At 49.9% G+C, this 19255-nt stretch overlaps 2 protein-coding genes across 2 annotated transcripts in view; both read left to right on the top strand.

Annotated features, from left to right (window-relative positions):
- The first annotated feature begins 4065 nt into the window (after positions 1-4065).
- Positions 4066-15823, top strand: LOC102378155 (carboxypeptidase A1-like). The gene is made up of 11 exons (XM_006031839.1): positions 4066-4130; positions 5855-5936; positions 8412-8546; positions 9682-9780; positions 10277-10378; positions 11396-11506; positions 12478-12588; positions 13155-13245; positions 14129-14328; positions 14975-15059; positions 15636-15823. The coding sequence occupies exons 1-11, from the start codon at positions 4066-4068 to the stop codon at positions 15821-15823; spliced, it is 1269 nt and encodes a 422-aa protein (XP_006031901.1).
- A 3085-nt stretch (positions 15824-18908) lies between these two features.
- LOC102377914 (carboxypeptidase A1) overlaps positions 18909-19255 on the top strand; it is an 18108-nt gene continuing 17761 nt past the window's right edge. The window contains exon 1 of the mRNA XM_006031838.2: positions 18909-18973. Within this exon, the coding sequence (XP_006031900.1) occupies positions 18909-18973 (65 nt within the window). The remainder of the gene's footprint in view (positions 18974-19255) is intronic.

Below are 19255 nucleotides of genomic sequence, written 5' to 3'. Positions count from 1 at the left end.
CATACAGGAAACCAGACTGGGGTGGTCATCACAGTCCCCTCTGGCCACCAAATGCATGACCTGATGGATCACGCATGTTCCCTAACCACGTGGGCTTCCAATCATATGGTCCTTTGAAGGCCGGGGTAGGTCTTGGGCTGTTTCCTGTTCTGTCAGGCAGTTATACAGGCTCAAGAATAAATCTTGAGACCCAAAATGCATGTGATAGAAATCCTCGGCCAGCTAAATCTTACAATGTGCTGTTCACTGCACAGCAAGAGCATCGCTGTCGCCCAGACGGTTGACTGTGACCGCTTGGAAAGTCACAGCAGGAAAGACTGCCTGGCTTCAAAAGCTCAGACTGCTTTTTTGGGGCTCCAGGAGAGTTGTTACCTGGAGTAGACGGCTGCCGGCCGAGAGCTGAACAGTGCCGGCCGTCTCCGAGCAGAGGGCAGCGGTGCACCGATGCTGCACCCAGCTCTTTCCCGCGCCGATTTACCGAGATCGTTTGCAAAACATCAAATGTGGCTCATTTCCAAGAAATGATGGTGTAGAGATGGCCCTGCAAGCCATGCCTCCGGGTCGAAGCTTGGCTACCGTAGCAGTTAGGAGCTGCAAAACGTGGACAAACAGCAAAAGGCCTCAATGCTTGTGTCTGATGCGTGACTAGCTGCAAAATGTGGCTACGCAGAAAAGGCCTGGGTGATCTAGTGTGAAGCCTTGCAGGTGCTATAGCTGGCTTAGCAGAGAAAACCATTCATCTGTCTCACTCGACACAATCAGACAGAGCACACCACCTCAGTAAGAACAAGGCAGCCTCGTTAGCCCAAGTTAGGAGGGAAGAAAAGAGATAACGAGGCCCTGTCCTCCCTCCTGCCCCCATTACTTTCTCAAGGATATAAATCCTACACAACTGGCACCTTTTCGGCCCATAAGAAATCCGGTTGAATCCAGCAGTGGAAGTTTCATCGAAACAAAGACATTTAAATAAAACCAGTCAGAAGCCGCTCGTTAGGATGTCAGAACCAATTATCAATTAACACTTGGCACAAACTAAAGGGAAGTTGGGAACTTCTACATGACACCTGCCAGTCTCCCCGGGGCTGGAGACTCAGAGCCTGGCCAGCTTTGCTTTACGGCAGCCAGACACAGCCCGTATGGTTATGCTTATCCTTGGCCATTAATTTTGGTCTGTCAATTGATCAATAAATGTTTCACATTGGCTGGAATGACCCAAGGGTCCATTGAAGTTTTTTACCCACTTAAGATTTGTTAACAGCACTACCTTAGCGAATCTCCTGGGTACAACCGGTCTGCACGCATTGGAGGGACAGACGCGCTTCCTGAACAGAACCAGGTCTGCAAAATGCAACAACAGAGAAATAATTATACTGCAGTTTTGTCCCGTTAGGCCAAAAGCTCTTCCTTGATCAAGTAGCGAATGCCCCTAAGGCACCACCTGCGTCCTATCCAGGCACCAGCCTAACGCCCCTCAAGCCTGAAGCAAAATATTTTGTGCTTCTGCAAAATCTGCATCCCTCTCTCAGGGCAGCACCTCGCGAGCAGCAGAGCCCGGCACTTTATAACCAGAGCCACAACGGAGCCAGGGTAGGAGCTCTCGCATCCCTCCTGTGCAAACACGTGCAGCAAAGGAAACAAAAAATGTGCAGATCTTTTCAGACCGTTAAAGAGCCCGGACACAACACGAGGCCCAGATCTGGACTCAGCAATGTGCAAGATGATGGATGAAAAAAAAAACGCCTTTGATGCCAGGCTTCCAGGCTCCTCAGTGTGGCTGGTGTTAAACTGAACCTGTCTGCAAAATACAGGCTGCATATAAAACAGAAATGCAGCTGCTTCTGGTTGGGAGCGAAGCACCTGCCTGTCCGCTCTGCTCACCAGCACAGGAAGGGAAAGAAGACCTGCTAAAAGCAAAATGGCAGGAGGCCAGAATGCAAATATCCTCCGTAGCATCTGCCTAATGAGCTGCGCGGTGCAGATCGCTCTTTATTCTGGACGGGAACGTTACATAAACAGCTATTTCCAGAAGTGACGTGTGTGCGTTCGTGCAGCTCTGCATAGGAGCCTGGGCGCCCAGTCCTTGATCCAGCGCTGCCACGCCAGAGAGAATGAGCTAACCCGACCCCAGACTGCGTCTCGGGATGCCACGCTTCCTGGGCGCTCGGCGGCTCCCGAAGGACGTGCCCCATGGCTCACCCTCCACTGGGACACAGTAGGACACGGCTGTGAGCATCTGGTCCCTTATGGAGAAAGCACCATGGGGCTCCTGACTGCCCTGTGGCTGCTGAGTGATTTCATACGTCAGAGAAAAGACAGGTGGGAAGTTTTCATTTTACAGCCTGCATTCTCATTCCTGGATGTACAAGGTCCCCTACCCCAAGTTTGGCCCACAATTTAAATGCTATAAAGTCCAGCCCTTACAAGAGCAATGGGGCTTGAAGTCAAAGAGGCCCAAAGCCAAGTTGCAATGTAAAGAGGCCGAATAGAAATCATTTTTCTTTTCAAATAAGTACGTTACTTGGGCAAAACCCTGCGAGTGGGTGGGTGGCGGATAAGGGACCATATTTATTAGTGGTGTAGTATACTACAGTATGCCCTAGGCGTATAAGAACAAATCCCAACCTACGCTCAGCGGAGATGGCATCTTTTGCATCAGGACTGAATTTAGCTGGCTATCACTAAGACATCTGGCTGGCTGGCAGCTTTCCCTGCTCCCACTCCCCTGTGCACGTAGCGCTGGCTGCTCGGAGCCATTGGTGGGTGGTGACACTGTTTAATCATTGAGCAAACTGGTTTCTCCAGGGCCACGAGCATGTCTGGGGAGAGCTCATGGCCGTGGATCAGAGCCACCCAAGGATCAAGGGTTGGTGTTTTCTACACTTGGTGCAATGATTCATCACTCAACACTGAATGGGCTTATCTCCATGTCCTCCAGGGCTCGCAGCAGCTGGCAGGTTACTCACCCAGTCTCCAGGTAAAGATGAATTCAGATTTTATGAAAGAACAAACTCTTTTTTTCCACACCCGCCCCCCACAGACTCCAGGGTCATTCATCGGTGCCTGGGCTGGAAGCACGTGGCACGTTAGGCAGTTAGGGGCATTTGCTACTAGGTTAGAAAAGATCATTTTGCCTGGGAAACCACAGCTTCCTACTGAATTCTCCAGGCCGGCCCGTGTCCATAAGGCGCAGGCTGACCGCACTCGGTGCATTCACTAGGAAGCTGCCGTTTCTACCCTGCCGTTTCCACAACCGAACACCACTTTGAAATCTTGCAGCCGTGGGGCAGATGGCTGGGTGCTGCGTCTGCTGGAGACAACACGCGCTGCTCGACTGAGGGCCGTACGCCACCTCCTTCACAGTCATTCTCTTTTCGCCCAAAAAGCTGGGGTCTGAAGTCCAGACCATCTTCCATGCTGTAATAAATGTCTGGGCGTCTGTGCTGCTCTTGATGTGGGGTGACGGCACAGCGATAACTGTGAAGTCTGAGATGGCCCAGGATTGCTAAGGACCGGCCTCCAGCCCTATTCTTGTGCGACTGTCTGACGACAAGAGACAGCCCGAGGCTTACCCCAGCCCCTGAAGGACTATCACAGGAATATAGTTGGAAGTGCACACGGTCGTTCCCAATTAGGGAAGACAAAATGCAGCAGATCGTGCAAGAAGGGACTGCAATACCCACCCATTCTGGCTTCCCGTATGACACAGAGCACCGGATTCCCTGATTTGACTTGTTTGAATTAGAGCAGACCCTGTCGAGCAATACCATGCAAAGCTCTTTCTAGGAGAGCTTCTTGCTGTATTTAAGGCGTTTGCAGAAGCATCACCCCCTCTTGTTGGCAAGCAGGCAAACCCCCTGGCTCTACTTCCCTCGCAGAGCAAACAAGCGCTTGAGTTCATGGGAAATGTTCTTTTTAACGTGTCTGTTTGCAGTGTTATCTCTGATCCTGCTCTCGGACTGGACGTGAATCATAGCTCCTGAAAGGAAGGTCCTTGAGGAACTTTGGCTGGAAAACCATCGTATATATAGGACGCGGCAAATACGCGCTGTAATCCCTGTGCTGATCATGACGGGTCTTCTGGTCTTCGGTGCTCTTCTGGCAGTTGCCTACAGCCAAAAGCTCTTTGTGGGGTAAGTACGGAGGAACTCAGGGACTGGATGCCGCGGCGGGTATTTAGCCGTACATCTGACACCAGGCTGTGCAGGGATGTTTTTATCAGGAATTGGGGAGTTCCCAGTAGGCAGGTGTTCATAGCTGCATCGTTCTCAGCACAGAAGCCGCCACCTTGGCTTCAACATCTGGGAACATCTGGAGACACCCTGGGAAATCCACTCACCTTGTAGACTTGACACCTCCAGCTCCCACTTGCTGCATCCCTGGGCCGGGAGATGAACCTAGAGCTGAAGTCGCCAGCGCTGTAAACACCACAGCTTTCATTCGCGCCAACAAAGGGCAATGGCAGCAGCTTGCTTCCCTTCCCTTCATATGCCATGGATGTGATGGTTTTGACTCTGAAATTAGGCAGCAGCTGTGTAGCTGCTGGTGGAGTGGCTGGTAGTGGGGGTGACCCAATCCACGGCTACGTGCAAGTCCCTAAGACAAGGGACCTCATTAGCACCTTCCTGGAGGATGGCAATGGTGTGCAGGGGAAGTGCGGTCTAGGGATGAAGCTACCTAGTCCCAGGAAAAACATTATCTGGACTGGAACCAGGCTAAACCTGGCTGGTTTAGAGACAATTTACTTCAGTTCAAGGGGTTGTGTCTGTGGCTGCAGCCTTTTTTGGGTTGCGGCAACTTCTTCCCCCCTTGCCCAGGATTTCATGCATCCACAGCCCCACTGGATCTTTTCCATCTGTAACATCTGCAAGCCGAGTACTGCAAGCCGTATTGCAGATCTCTGAGTTTTGCCTGAAGAAACACAGATAAAAGGCTTCAACACATCTCCTCCCTGAGTGAGCCTGGGCAATTGTCTACCCACCTGTGAAGCCTGTTCTGATGGTCCTTTTGATGGCTGTGAATGGGTTCTGGGGGAAAGCAAAAGGAGAGTTTCTAGACAAAACGGTGCATTGTGCCCTCGCGCCAAGCACAGTCAGACAAAGTTTTGAAAGCTCATTAAGGTGCAATTAGCCCTGAGCCAAGAGGGTATGTCTATTGGTTGCCCTCTCACCCCTCCCAGTCCTTCCAGAAGTGCATTGGCAGGCTCTGATGCCAGACACCTAATCTGCTTGAAACATTTTAAACGATTTGTGCAATTACTACCTCCCTAATGTGGCAGGCCCTCTACCTCCTCCTACTCCAGTCCACTGCAAAAAGCAGCGTGTAGCAATTCCCTGATAGCATCGAATCATAAAGAAGGAGAGCTGGAAGGGATCTCCAGAGATCATGTCTAGTCCAACCCCCTGCCTGAGACAGGAGCAGCCCTGCCCAAACCCTCCTATACAAATCCATAAGCTAAACTCTTTGTAAAACTACTGCCGGCTCTGACACAAAGCAAGACACAACGTCCAAACCTGCCACAGGTAAAGCAGGGGGATCACAGCAGACCAATGTCCTGCTTCGGTAAAAGGTTGTTAGTGCATGCTCAAGAGATCCCAGGCAGAGGGTCATGAGATCCCAGGTAGAAGAATACCGCCCCCCACGTCCATACCAATCTGACCATGGGGTAAAATGCCTTCCTGACCCCAAATATGACCTCAGTCTACCCCTGAGTGGAGGGGCAAGACCCCCTAGTCAGGAACCTCCAACTTTTTAAGTCCCAGCATATCTCCACTGTTTGCCCACCTGATCTATGGCTGGTTCTTTAGCACCCCGCTCAAGCACCCTCTGTCCTTTCTCATTGCTTTGTCTTCACTAGGGACCAAGTTCTCCGCATCTCCGCCAACAATGAGGAGCACGTTGCATTGCTCAGGGGATTAGAGGAGTTGGAAGACCTGCAGGTAAGAATTGAGGGCGAAACCCTCTGCAGTGGTTGAGTTGGGAAGAATAGCTCCAGCAGGCCATACCCATGCCACCTTGGGCTGAGGTCTCCCCTGCTCTCACATGTTGAGGAGAGCCAAAATGCATGAAGACGTAAGAACATAAGCAGTGACAATGGTCCATCTAGCCCAATATATCCTGTCTTCCACAGTGGCAAGAGTGGATGCCTTCGAGGGAGAGCACTGAACTGGGTATAACTGGAGCGATCTGTCCCCTGTTCATTACTCTCTTTGGCATCCATCCTCATTGATCAAGAGATACCAGAGGAAACATTTATGACTATTCTGTTTAATGTCTAATATCTCATCTCATGGGTGCACGGCAGACATCCAGAGAGAGCCCAATATCTCATCTCATGGGTACATGGCAGACATCCGGAGGAAGCCCAATATCTCATCTCATGGGTACATGGCAGACATCCGGAGGAAGCCCAATATCTCATCTCATGGGTACATGGCAGACATCCGGAGGAAGCCCAATATCTCATCTCATGGGTACATGGCAGACATCCGGAGGAAGCCCAATATCTCATCTCATGGGTACATGGCAGACATCCGGAGGAAGCCCAATATCTCATCTCATGGGTACATGGCAGACATCCGGAGGAAGCCCAATATCTCATCTCATGGGTACATGGCAGACATCCGGAGGAAGCCCAATATCTCATCTCATGGGTACATGGCAGACATCCGGAGGAAGCCCAATATCTCATCTCATGGGTACATGGCAGACATCCGGAGGAAGCCCAATATCTCATCTCATGGGTACATGGCAGACATCCGGAGGAAGCCCAATATCTCATCTCATGGGTACATGGCAGACATCCGGAGGAAGCCCAATATCTCATCTCATGGGTACATGGCAGACATCCGGAGGAAGCCCAATATCTCATCTCATGGGTACATGGCAGACATCCGGAGGAAGCCCAATATCTCATCTCATGGGTACATGGCAGACATCCGGAGGAAGCCCAATATCTCATCTCATGGGTACATGGCAGACATCCGGAGGAAGCCCAATATCTCATCTCATGGGTACATGGCAGACATCCGGAGGAAGCCCAATATCTCATCTCATGGGTGCACAGCAGACTTCCGGAGTGAGCCCAAGTGTCACACATCAGGTTAAATATAAAATGGAGATCCTGACAAACTGCCCTCATGACAGATCCCGCCCAAACAGTCATGGGTGGATCTAGGATTTTGAAAAAGGGGGTGCAGATGGTAAGGTGTGTCATCTCACGTAAAGCAACACATTTTTCTACCGTTAAAAATGAACTAGAAGCTTTACTAGCACACTAGGGCTGCAGGGCTGTATTATTCAGTTTAAGACAGAAGCAAAAACAAATATAACTGCCTTGGATTGAGTCAAAAACAGCCTGCCGGGCTGTGAAATAGGAACTTCATGACCAGGCTCAGCAGAGACAGCGTCATTGCAGCAGAAAGGCCTAGCTTGATTAGTGGAGCATCAAGCTCTTTAAAAAGAAGAGGGTCATTAACACCTGTGACATGAAACGAGTTTAGACGGGATCCGGTAGATTACAACGAGCCATGAAATAAATTTACCCTCTCAACCCCTACTTGACTAGAAATGCTGCTACCCCGCGGGGCCAGGCAGTTGGCTTTAAACTCTGGGTGGAGCGGGAATGAAAGGAGAGTCCAAATGCACCAGTGTGCTCCCTCCCTGCAAACAGTCCCTTTCTGGGTATCTCAAACCAGTGTTTTGCCGACATGAAAATGTGGATATTTAAATGATGCGATTCCCTCTCAGGTTGCAGCCACCATTGACATTTGTTGCATCAACACTTCACAGCTCAGACGGCTTTGCAACCTTGCTGATCTCTGCTTAGCATCTGCCATGCTAGTTCTATATCAAAATGTTATTTATTTAGCAAAAGTCATTTTTATCATTTCTTTTGTAAAACTTGCCTCCCTCAGCAAGAATCCTTCTCACTTATTCACCTTCTACTGCATGCTTGGTGGTTTATACACACAGGTCGATTAGCTGGTTTATTCAATAAATGACTTTGGGATGCTTAATAATATGAGATCAAGATTCACAAGGCAAGCACACAGTCACGGCACATGGGCTAGCGTGGTTAAGACACACCTGTTTTTGTAGCAAGTGGTGCACAAGGGAGGGATGTAGCCAGTACCACATCTGGACACCCTGGACTGCCCAACCTGTATGACCAGTTACCTGGTTAGAGGTCATCATCCAGGGCAGCCATGGGCAAGGGCCTAGAGCAAGATGCGCCTGTAGCAAGGTGGCTTCACCACTCCCCTTTTTTAGAGAAGAGGCCCTCAATGAGGCAAGAGACTATTATCACCATCACTTGCTGTGTTGGCCCAACTCTCTGCAGTGTCTGGGAAGCTGTAGGTAGAACGATACAGAGATGTGGCTGGAGCTCACCTGCCTTTTCTCTTCTCAATCAGCTTGACTATTGGGCTGCCCCTGCCAAGCCTGGCCTCCCGGTGGATATCAGAGTCCCCTTCCCGAGCCTCCAGCCTGTCAAAATCTTCCTGGAGTCTACTGGCATTCCCTCCACCATCATGATAGAGGACGTGCAGGTAAGGGCTCCTGTGGTGACCATGTGCTTATAGTGTTGCCACCCCCCACGTTTAGTCTGACTTGGGAGAGAAGGCGGTGAGGAAGGACAGACAGAGCGAGCAAAAGGCTGAGCTGGAAAAGCAAAAATCTCTTCCCACGGGACAAAACCCAGCCCATCTTGGGGATGAAATGCAGTGATGTAAGTGAAAGGTAGGTGATAGGGGCATGACTCTGGATGCTCGGTAAATAGGGGAACCTAAATGGAGGTGGGGAAGGGAGGAGGCTTCATGTTCTGGCCACGTGGAGCGGAGCAGAGTCCCTGCACCAGCCTCCCACCACTCCCCTGCTGCAAGGGGAAGTGTCACCTGTCATTGCCAAGGGCCAGGTTGACCCTTCCCTGGCCCTGCAACCCCCCAAATTCAAGGCTTTCGATCCTTGTTTGCCATATAAATCTGCAGCAGTTGCAGAGCCAGGAGAGGGCTATTAGTGGTGATGCCTCTTCTAGAGGCTGTGACCTGCCATGGCTCTTGTAGCCATAGCCTCAAGCCCCCCTGCCTCCACTCTGGTGCTTCAGGGCACAAACCCTATCAGGTAAGCCTGGTGCTCAAGATGTGAATCCTACCCGTTACGCCCCTGGTGCAATGCCCCCTTTGTTGGCCAGGTCAGCAGAGAAGGACGAAGACTGAATGAGATTGAGCCCCAGCACATCCTTAGACCAAGCCCTTCCAGGCTACGGGTTCAGAGCCTGCACACCAAGCAGGACAGTGTGAGGGACGCTATTCCTATCCTACAGAGCTGTAGAAATTTGCAATCTCCAGCCCCTTCCAGGAGCATGTTGTTTGCTAAGGCTATGTTTGCATAAAGCAAGGATTTGGTCTCAAGGGTGACTGGCCCCTGAATTTGAACCAGAAAGATTACAGCTGCTTTTTCGTGGGTGTTTAGGGCTTGTGACATCTTCTCTAGTGGTGACTACAAGAGGTTGCGACTTGGTGGGGGCTGAAGAAGCTGTTCCTTTAGCTCAATCAGAAGGGAGCTGTGCTTGTTGGTGCAGGAGGTCTTTGGTTCATCTCTGGGTGACTGCACAGCACGTGACAATCCTTTTGGAAGAAACAAATGCAAATGCTGTCCTCTTCTCTGTATGTGCTTTTTAAACAGATGTTGCTGGACGAGGAGAAAGAAGCCATGGAGAGGGCCAGAAAATTGGAGAGAAGCAGCAGCGGCTTTGATTTCTCCACCTACCACACCATAGAAGAGGTAAGTCCCTCAGCTGTGGGCTCTCTCCCTTGCCGCCTGATGGTCCAAGCCAGGTAGTGGTCATACATAATCATACTTCTGTCAGCTTCTGTCTTTGCATGCAACTACTCACACTTTCTGAGCAACTGGGTTTATTTGCTGGAAAACCACACTGCTTCATCCAGACTTGAGGTGTGTTCAGAGCCCAGGCTTGATAGTGGGTGATGGAACCTTGCATAAGATCAGGGGGTGTCAACATCGATAAATACTGATCCAGAGTCATCCCAGGAGCCTTTTCACTGCGTCCCACGCTGCTCTGCAGAAGGAAGCGTGGGAACTATGAGAGCTTCTGGCCTGCAGATATACAAGGCAGAGAGAATCCCCTCCAGTGAGCTTTCTTTGAGCAGGGTCCTGGCTGTTGTAAGCAATTGGAAGTCGCCACTGAGAAGCTGAGACTGGCTGTTATCTGAGAAAAAGGAAAGAACGATGAGCATGAGCTAAAAATGCTTCCTTGCAGATCTACAGCTGGATGGACGATCTCGTGGCCCAACATCCCAACCTGGTCAGCAAAATTCAGATTGGAGAGAGCTATGAAAAGCGGCCTCTTTATGTGCTCAAGGTAAGCGTTCCTTGATGTGGCAATCATTCTTTGTGACCCCCCTCCAGCACGTGAGACATCCCACGGTAGATGATTGAGAAACTTACTTACCCGACACAGTGGGTGCATCTAACCATGTGCATTTACTGCACAGTAACCAAAATTACTGCACAGTACAGGCACACGTCTACACGTGCATGCCTGTACTGCATAGTGAATATGGTGGCTTACGCCGACTTGAGCATAAATGCAGGTATCAAATTTATGCCTGAATAGTTACTGCCCAGTAATGCACATGTAGACGCCTTACTGCGCAGTAACACTGTGTGTGCGGACTGACTTGGGACCAACTTTAGTCCCAAGTCAGTCCCCACACAGCGTTAATGTGTTTTAGTGCCTGTACATGTAGACACTGGCCTATTTCCACTTACTGCACAGTAATTTACTGCACAGTAAATTTAAACCAGCATAAATGCACATGTAGACACTCCCAGTATGTAGTATGGCCATCCTTCCCCTTGCTCATCTATTAGATTAAACTATTTAATGAATACTTGAGCAGACTAGAGCTTCACAGTCCTACAGAGTATGGAAGAGATCAACCATAGACTTTTAATGGCGAAGAGAGAACAGCCATGCATTTGACAGACACCCATCGAGCGGGTCATGGGGATCCTGTAATATGTATTCTTAAATATAAATCCCTAAGCCTCAAAATCTGACCCAAGTTCCTGCCTCTAAGACAGAAGCTCTGTGTGCTGGAATCAGCATGGAGAGTCCAGAGAAGAGTTATAACAATAACGAGAGACTCTAATTAAGGCATTCATCCAGCAGAGCCTAAGTGAAACTGCACACGCTACTTGAAAAGGGTAGGCTCTTGTTTTACCTTGCTCCACAAAGCTGTTCCAGTGAGATAACGAATTATAGGCCTCATAGCCACAACAGCACCCTATGAACATCTAAGTGTGAGCACACAAGCCAGCAACACCTGGGCTGTAGCTAACGTAGGCATGTCTTCTTTGCTGATTTCTCCTGCAGTTCAGCACAGGGAGAACTGTGAAAACTCACCGTCCTGCCATTTGGATTGATACCGGCATTCACTCTCGGGAGTGGATCACCCAGGCGACCGGCGTGTGGACAGCCAACAAGGTAATACCTAGTAAATACCACTTTCCCAAAGAGCTTAGATGTATCAGGGGCAGTCTGAAAGTCAGATTTATGGGGGTATTCATTGCACCCAGGTCTTATTGACCTGAACTCGAGTGGAATTCACTCTTGGTAGAACCACAGAATTGCAGGGCTGGAAGGGATTTCAAGGGACTATCCCATAGAGCCCCTTGCACTGAGACATGGTCAAGTATAGACAGACCATCCCCAACACTGTTGGCCTAATCCAATGAAGGAGATTCTCCAGCTTCCTGAAGTAGTCAGCTCCAGTGCCTCATCACCCTAGCAATGAGACGTTTCTTGAAATCCAACGTAAGATCTTCCCTGCTGCCATTAAAGTGTTTTTTTCCTGTCCTGTTCCCACTGGCTATGGAGAAAAATTGATCACCACGATCATTATAACAGTATTGCACATACTGGACCTCTGTTATCATGGTTCCTCTGGATCATTTCTCTTCTAGACCATGTTGGACCCAAAATTGGTAGATTAGTGCCTCTTGGGGTCCTTGTCATGTGGACACTAGAAAGTTAGCTGAGACTTAGCAGCTAATTTTTTGATTCATAGGTTTCAGGGCCAGACTGAACCTAAAGATCCTCTAGTCTGACCACCTACATACTGCACACCATTAAATCTCATTCAGTTGCTGCTTCATTGACCCAAATAATTTACCTTTGGCTAAAGCAACTTTGGAAAAGGCATTAAGGCTGGAAGACCTCAAGGGCTGGGGAATGTACCACTCCTCTTGGTAGCTTGCTGAGAAAGGTGCATGCCTAATTTCATATCTGCAATTCTGTCTGGTCGCCGCTTGAAGCCATTGGATCTTGGTTCACCTTCCTTCTAATGTTAGGCTTCGACTCCTACTGTACCCCAGGTTGTTGTGGGAAAGCTGCTATGAGTCCCCGCACTAACAACATGGAGCCCAAGATAATACAGAGCCCTTCTCTCCATGCAGATAGCCACTGAATATGGCAAGGATGCCTCCCTCACTGCCATCCTAACCAGCATGGACATTTTCCTTGAGATAGTCACCAACCCCGATGGCTTTGCTTATACTCACAGCCAGGTAAGTACCTCTGCAGGAATGGGGGTTTTCAGTCCTCAGTCCTATTGCCTGCGAATGCAGGGACAGCTTCAGATACAAGCCACATAAGGGACTTTTGGGGGGCATGGGCATTTTCTTGCAAGAGGTTGTCCTGTCCATGCTGCTGTCCTCGCCATCAGGCCCTATGTCTCCTTTCCACTACATCTGGACAGAGCTCTGTTTGTTGGGATTTGTGGTGTCTGCATGGTACCCCTCTGTAAGAGCTGAAGATGTGTGTGGGTTGGGGAACAGTTGGCCCAGATTAGATAAGGTAGCTGCATTTTGGCTTTCTGTGCTTTGAACAAGAGGTTATCCCCATTTCTGGGATACTGGGTCAAAAGTGTTGGAGATGGCAAAAGACACACAACCAGTGACTACCTCTTAGAGGCATTTTTAGTTGGTGCCTCCTTGCAAGGCCGTTGTGGTACATAGTACTACCCACACCATGCAGTCTTTGCACTGTTCTGCTCCTGTTGGGTGAACACGGAGCCCAGATTTGAGACCTAGCTGTGATCACAACCCCATGGTCTGTGTCTGCTTCCTCCTAGAACCGCATGTGGCGAAAGACCCGGTCCATCAATGCTGGATCTTCCTGTAAAGGTGTAGACCCCAACAGGAACTGGGATGCAGGCTTTGGAGGTATGGAACGGCCTGGGGCATGCTGGAGAGCTGTTAATCCCAACTGCATTTCATTTCAGAATAAACCCATGCTTGGGGACTGATGCCGCAGATCCAGCTGTTTCTTAATTTTAGGAAACAAATGGTGTGTTAATATTCTGTTATGGTGGAGCAATAGGTTCTGGAAGAAGAGATCCTTGCCTCATCTTCCTGGCTGACAGCAAACTGTAGTACTGATTCATTAAATGTTCACTTAAAGACGCCCGCTCACATATAAGTAACATGTAAGCTATCCCGAACATGTAGTTACTGTGGTCATTGCAACTTTGCTAACGAGGCTTTGGTATGGGACTCTAATAATCATATTAGTTACTGTATAATGGCTTCATTGGCATTAGAGTATGGGCAGATGTTGTCCACTGTTCTTAAAATTGCACAGTCCTTTTGAAACGCTGCAATGCTGCCTAATGGTGTCTGATGGATTCGGTGGCATTTGGAAGTTGAAATTAGAAGCCCGTAACTTGTCTTGTTTTTTACTGTGGAAGCAAACTCCAATGAGGTTGGATATTAGGAAAAACTTTCTCAGTAGGAGGGTGAAGCACTGGGACAGATCACCCAGAGAGGTGGTGGCATCTCCATCCTTGGAGGTTTTGAAGACCCAACTAGACAAAGCCTTGGCTGGGATGATGTAGCTGGGGCTGGTCCTGCTTGGAGCAGGGGGTTGGACTAGATGTGGCCCCCTGAGGTCCCTTCCAGCCCTCATTTTCTGTGACTCTATAAAGGTGGACTAATTCCCCCAATAAACATGTGCATGCCAATCATTCCCACTAATGCATACTCTCATTTCATAAGTATGGGGTTGGGTACTGGGTTTTAATTCGCTGCCTTTTCCGCTTAATCATAGGCCCTGGTGCCACCAACAATCCCTGCTCAGAAACCTACCATGGACCCTACCCCTTTTCCGAGAGCGAAACAAAGTCCGTTGCAGACTTCATCCTCGGCCATGGAAACATGAAGGCCGCGATCTCCATCCACAGTTACTCTCAGATGCTGATGTTCCCTTATGGCTACAAGGACGAGCCTGCTCCTGACCATCAGGAACTGGTGAGGAGTTTAGCTCCCAACAGTATATGGAAGGAGAGCTAAAGCAGCCATGTGCTAGAGTCTGGTTGCTCAGGGGATTTAGTAGGGGAGAGATGCTCGGATGTTCAGTGCTCGGCTATGGGGTGACTGAAAGGCATTGTCCAGCTGAAGTCTAACTTTGAAACAGCTTGGTGGTCTCAGCCCTTTCAGCAGATAGGAGTCCCCGTCATCAAACTCACCACCCTTATTGGCAGCAGCAGCTTCCACGTCATGGTCACAGAGCGAGTGGGGGGGTCTCTGCTTTAGAGATGGCCCCTCTGGGTCAGCCTGGAGGCACCTGGACTGACCTCTTGGGCCATCATTTCCAGTCCTCCTACACCGATCAGTTCGGTCTATGTCCCTCCTCTAGTGGTGCAGGCCATTCATCACCTTTGTGAGACCCTCTTCACCACCCCAGATTTTAAAAAGTCCTCCCTTTTCATGAAGTAAAGTACAGGTGGGTGCATGTGTGTCTGTCTGGGAGACAGAGAGAAACACAAACAGAAAATAAAGAGGTGACACAAACAGTTTCCCTCCCACTGCTGTTACCTGAAGGAAGGGAGGGAGGGATCTTTTCACTGAATATTCAAGCATCTCCTGATCATCGACGTCTTCTCCTTGTTGGCAGGACAATCTAGCAAAAGAGGCGGTGGATGCCTTAGCTGCGGTACACGGGACTCAGTACAGATACGGGAGCACGATCCACACCATTTGTAAGTTCTCCGGTGTTCAGGTGGGGCCGCGCAAAAGCAGATCTCTGCTGTGCTTCCTCTGCTCTCCAAGCATACCTAGTGATCCCAGGGCTGGGCTCGCAGCGCTGCTGTTACTGCTGGACCTGTGCTGATGTGTCCCTTCAGCTGTGGGAGTAGCAATGAATATTGAGATGTCTAAAATACCCATGGCCAGAATCCTTCTAAAACCAATTTTGGGTAATTTCTGGGTAATTTTCAGCTGCAGAGCAGTGCATTGTGGGATGCCTCTGGTCCATTCCAAAGCTTGTGGTGCACAGTTCACTCAGGGATCAAAGCTGTGCCGATGGTATGAGTTATTTGGACCCGAGATGATGACCCAATCTCATGCTGCAGCCAGCAAGCCCAACCTATGCTTGGCTAAAGCTGGTGAGAGGATGAATGCAGAACCACTGCATAAACCTCAAGGTTCAGGCACAACGAGGGGCAGCGTCTTGCAGCGTCTTTACATCTAGTATCATCAGCATCTGGGATTCCCTATCGTGGTCTCGTTTAAATGCTCATTTTTAATTCCATGTCCTGGGTTTTTGCTGTTTCCAGACCAAGCTGATGGCATCACCATTGACTGGACCTATGATAACGGTGTCAAGTACTCCTACACCTTTGAGCTGCGAGACACCGGCCGCTACGGCTTTCCCCCGCCCGCCCCCCCGAACATCCCAACGGCTGAGGAGACGTGGCCGGCTCTGATGAAGATCATGGTGCACGTCCATGAACATCCCTATTAACAAAACAAAACAAAACAAAACATGAGTTGCAGCTGCTGAGCCTAATCCTTTAGCCAATCCTTGTGAGTGGGCATCACACCAAATAAAGGATGCAGCTCCACACCTTATACTTACGCGCTGTATTTTTTGTTACCAAGTGCTCGTTACTGATTAATTAGGAAGGCTCCCTAACCCCAGCCTCTTCAAACCTCTTGTCACCCTATGACATCGCCCATAGTCCCTCCCGTAACAGCCAAAACTTGGAAAGAGAGACCGATGCTCCTGGTACAGCCCTTTGTTATGCATGGGAGCTAGAAGGAACATGATCGTGCAATAATGGGCCAAATCTGACATCCATTGACAGCTCCGTAAATTGGGAAACATGCCAGTGCATTTGTTCTGGATCACAAGTCCATGCACAGCCCGTTGGGTGGGCATACTGAATACAATCCGGTTTCTATCACTTGAGTGTGCTGTTTGGGGAACCTTGCATGCCAACTGTGGTCATGGGGCAAGGGATTAAGGCACCTTCACCTGTTCCTCCACTGCTGACATATGTCTGCAGGGGGGACTCTATACCCCAGATTTCAGTGGCAGGCCCCATCCAGCAAACCCTGCTGTTGAACTCCTGATCCATCTGGGAGCCCCACGGCCACGTGATATCACTCTGCAGGCCAGATCCAGCCCACAGACCTGATCTTTGACATGGCCAAGGTCCTATCCAGCTGCCTTGGATTCCCCAGCCCATTTATGGCCGAGTCAGTTGGGGTTGGTTTTGGCACTGAGGCTAGAGGGAGGCTCAAACTCAGACCTCTGGAAGTGTAGTGAAACGCCGTAACTGCAAAGCAGAGTTTGGCTTCATCCTAAAACCTTATGCTGGTGATAAGAATCGTACGTTCTTCATCATGGAGGATCTCTGGACGTTTCAGCGAGTTAGCAAACTGCTCTGGTTCTCCACTTCTCTAAACTGTGGTCACCTCTGCCATGGTACATGGGTAGCACCTGAAAGGACGGGGAGATTTGTTTGCAGGTGGAACAGGGTCTATTTGTCTGCTCAAGTAACAAGGGAAGAGTCTGGCCTAAAGGAATTGCCTAAGCTGGAGTTTGGGAGTTGTGTGTCTGGGCTGGATGCATCACCCATCCAGGCACAATCCAAACCAGTGCTGAGCAAGCTGGCTGCCACATCTGCAAAGGTTTACCCTAGAGTCACTCAGAGACAGGCTTTGGAGCCTCCTCCTTAGCCACACTTTTGGGGCTTGGCTTGGGCCCCTTGACATTGGCCAAGGCTTACTGCAGACCCCTAGTCATATGGCCCCATGGATGAGCAATGAACCCATGGGCCAGGTTTGGCACCTGGTGCTGCCCCAGCTAGGGCTGGCCCCCTCCCAGCCATCTGGGGCTGGTGGAGCCTGGGCCTGATCCAGCTGCACCAGGCTTGGAAATCTGGAGGTGGAGCAGAGGCAATGTTGATCGCCACTGCAGCCCTGCTGCCAAATTTCCAGACCCAAATTTCCAGATTGGTTTGCAAGCTGGGGGGTGAGCACACCTGATTCGAACTGTTTCAAGCAAAATCACTCCTAGATGACCCCTGCCCACCGAATCCCAACATGACCCCTTCTTTGGGAAATGTTGCTGAACTTCAGCTTAAACCTGGAGCCAGAGGCCTCAGCCCACCCTCCCATCCCCAAACTCTGGGTCCTGACCCAAATATTTTTGCTATCCAATAAGTTCCCAATCCCTCTGGGGCTATATTCTGAGCCTCATTGATGACTTGTATCATGGCATTAGGGGTGGCCTCTCCTCACAACCAGGCTGCCATATGACTTGGGGTCTGTTGCCAGCCTTGGCCATTTTCAAGGGGCATAGGCCATGCTGCAGAGGTGTGGTGAAGCAGAAGGCCCCACAGCCTGTTTCTGAGTGACTACAGAGTGACCCTTTGCAGATGTGGCAACCATCTGGATCAGCAAAGTAAAGAAAGCCATCAATATCTCCAGCCAGCAACATCTCCAGTAAGCAGATCCACTTAAGCAGAGCACGAGGCCTGAAAAGCAACATTATGAGGGAAGACCATGCATTAAATAATTCAAATATACTGCATCAGAGCTTTACCTTAATATGTCAGCAGTAGTGATTGTTGTAATCAAAGGTATTAGATGCTATGTTGCTGGAAAATATGTATATATATTTGTTAAGACGCTTAGCTAAGTTATAACAAAACCTCCCCAGAACAGCCTTGTCAGAGAAGACCATAAACTAAGGTAAAGAAGAAACAGGACAGTGTTGAACATCATTCCACAATGGCCAAGGACAGGAGATAAGAAAGCCTTCCACTTACTTTACGAAGGACATAAATCTCAACTAACTACTACTTTCCAAGTCTACAAGAGATCTGGTTCAGTTCAGTCCCCAAAGTTTCAGTGAAACACAGTTAAATAAACTCAATCAGAGAATTTATTAGAACAATCCTTCTATAAATATAGGGTATAGGTGAGGGAAATTTGGAGAACCCAACAAATTCAAGAAAACCTGCAGCCAAGCTGTGTGCCACTACCCGTCTAGTTGCACAAGACACTTTCACCCATTTGCACTTCCTCCAAAAACAGCCCCCAGCTCAAAACACACCCAGCCACTGCCTTTGGCTGCAACACTCAATCCCTTGGGTAGCAGAAGACAGGAGCAGGGATCAGCAGAGATGATCACACAAGGAGGCTTTTTATGTGCCTCTGGGATGTCCAGAGTGGCTGGTCCCAGCTCAGCTCCCTCCTATTCATCTACTGCAAACAAGACCTGGTGTTGCAGAATAAGGCAAGAGAGGATGCTGAGGTCAGGCCTGCATGGAGATGACAAATGCTGCCGCAATGCCGTCTGACCAGGCGGCACGTTCTCAGGCATCAATCAAGGAGCAGCTGCTCAGGTCAGGGCTTTTCCAACAGGGCAGGGGCAGAGTCAGGGGAACTGGAACAGCTGGGGATGGCAGGACTTGGCTGCCAGATCTAAGGACCTGTCAGCACAAGGTTGCACTAGAAGCCACCCCAGGGCAGGAGCAGTATTTAAGACGTCCCTGAGTCAATCCCCATTTCTCAGTGCATGCCTTGCTCTGCTGAAAATGAGGGGACTCGTGGTACTGGCAGCCCTCCTGGCGGCTGCCTTTGGCACCGAGGTCTTTGTCGGGTAGGTAGATGGGAGGGAGCGTAATCAGTTGGGATCTCTCTGTTTCAGCAGCTCGGCCACTCGATGGAGCAAAGGAGTTACAAAAAGGACGGTGTCAGGTCCCAGACTTGCAATTCCTCCCACTCCAGCGGCAGCTGGGAGAGTTTTTCTGCCTTGCACAGGCATTGCTTTGCTGGTCACCCGCGGAGACGGCGAGAGGGATGGGAATGGGATGGCCAGGGGAGCAACTGCAGTGTCCTAGTGGGGCCGCAAGAAGCAGCGCTGGGTGGGCAGGGTGAAGAG

This window comes from Alligator sinensis, unplaced genomic scaffold (assembly GCF_000455745.1).
Source record: "Alligator sinensis unplaced genomic scaffold, ASM45574v1 scaffold888_1, whole genome shotgun sequence".
NCBI classification, from domain to species: Eukaryota; Metazoa; Chordata; order Crocodylia; family Alligatoridae; genus Alligator; species Alligator sinensis.
The sequence above is the reverse complement of the archived record's forward strand: the minus strand, read 5'-3'. Positions and strand labels throughout refer to the sequence as shown.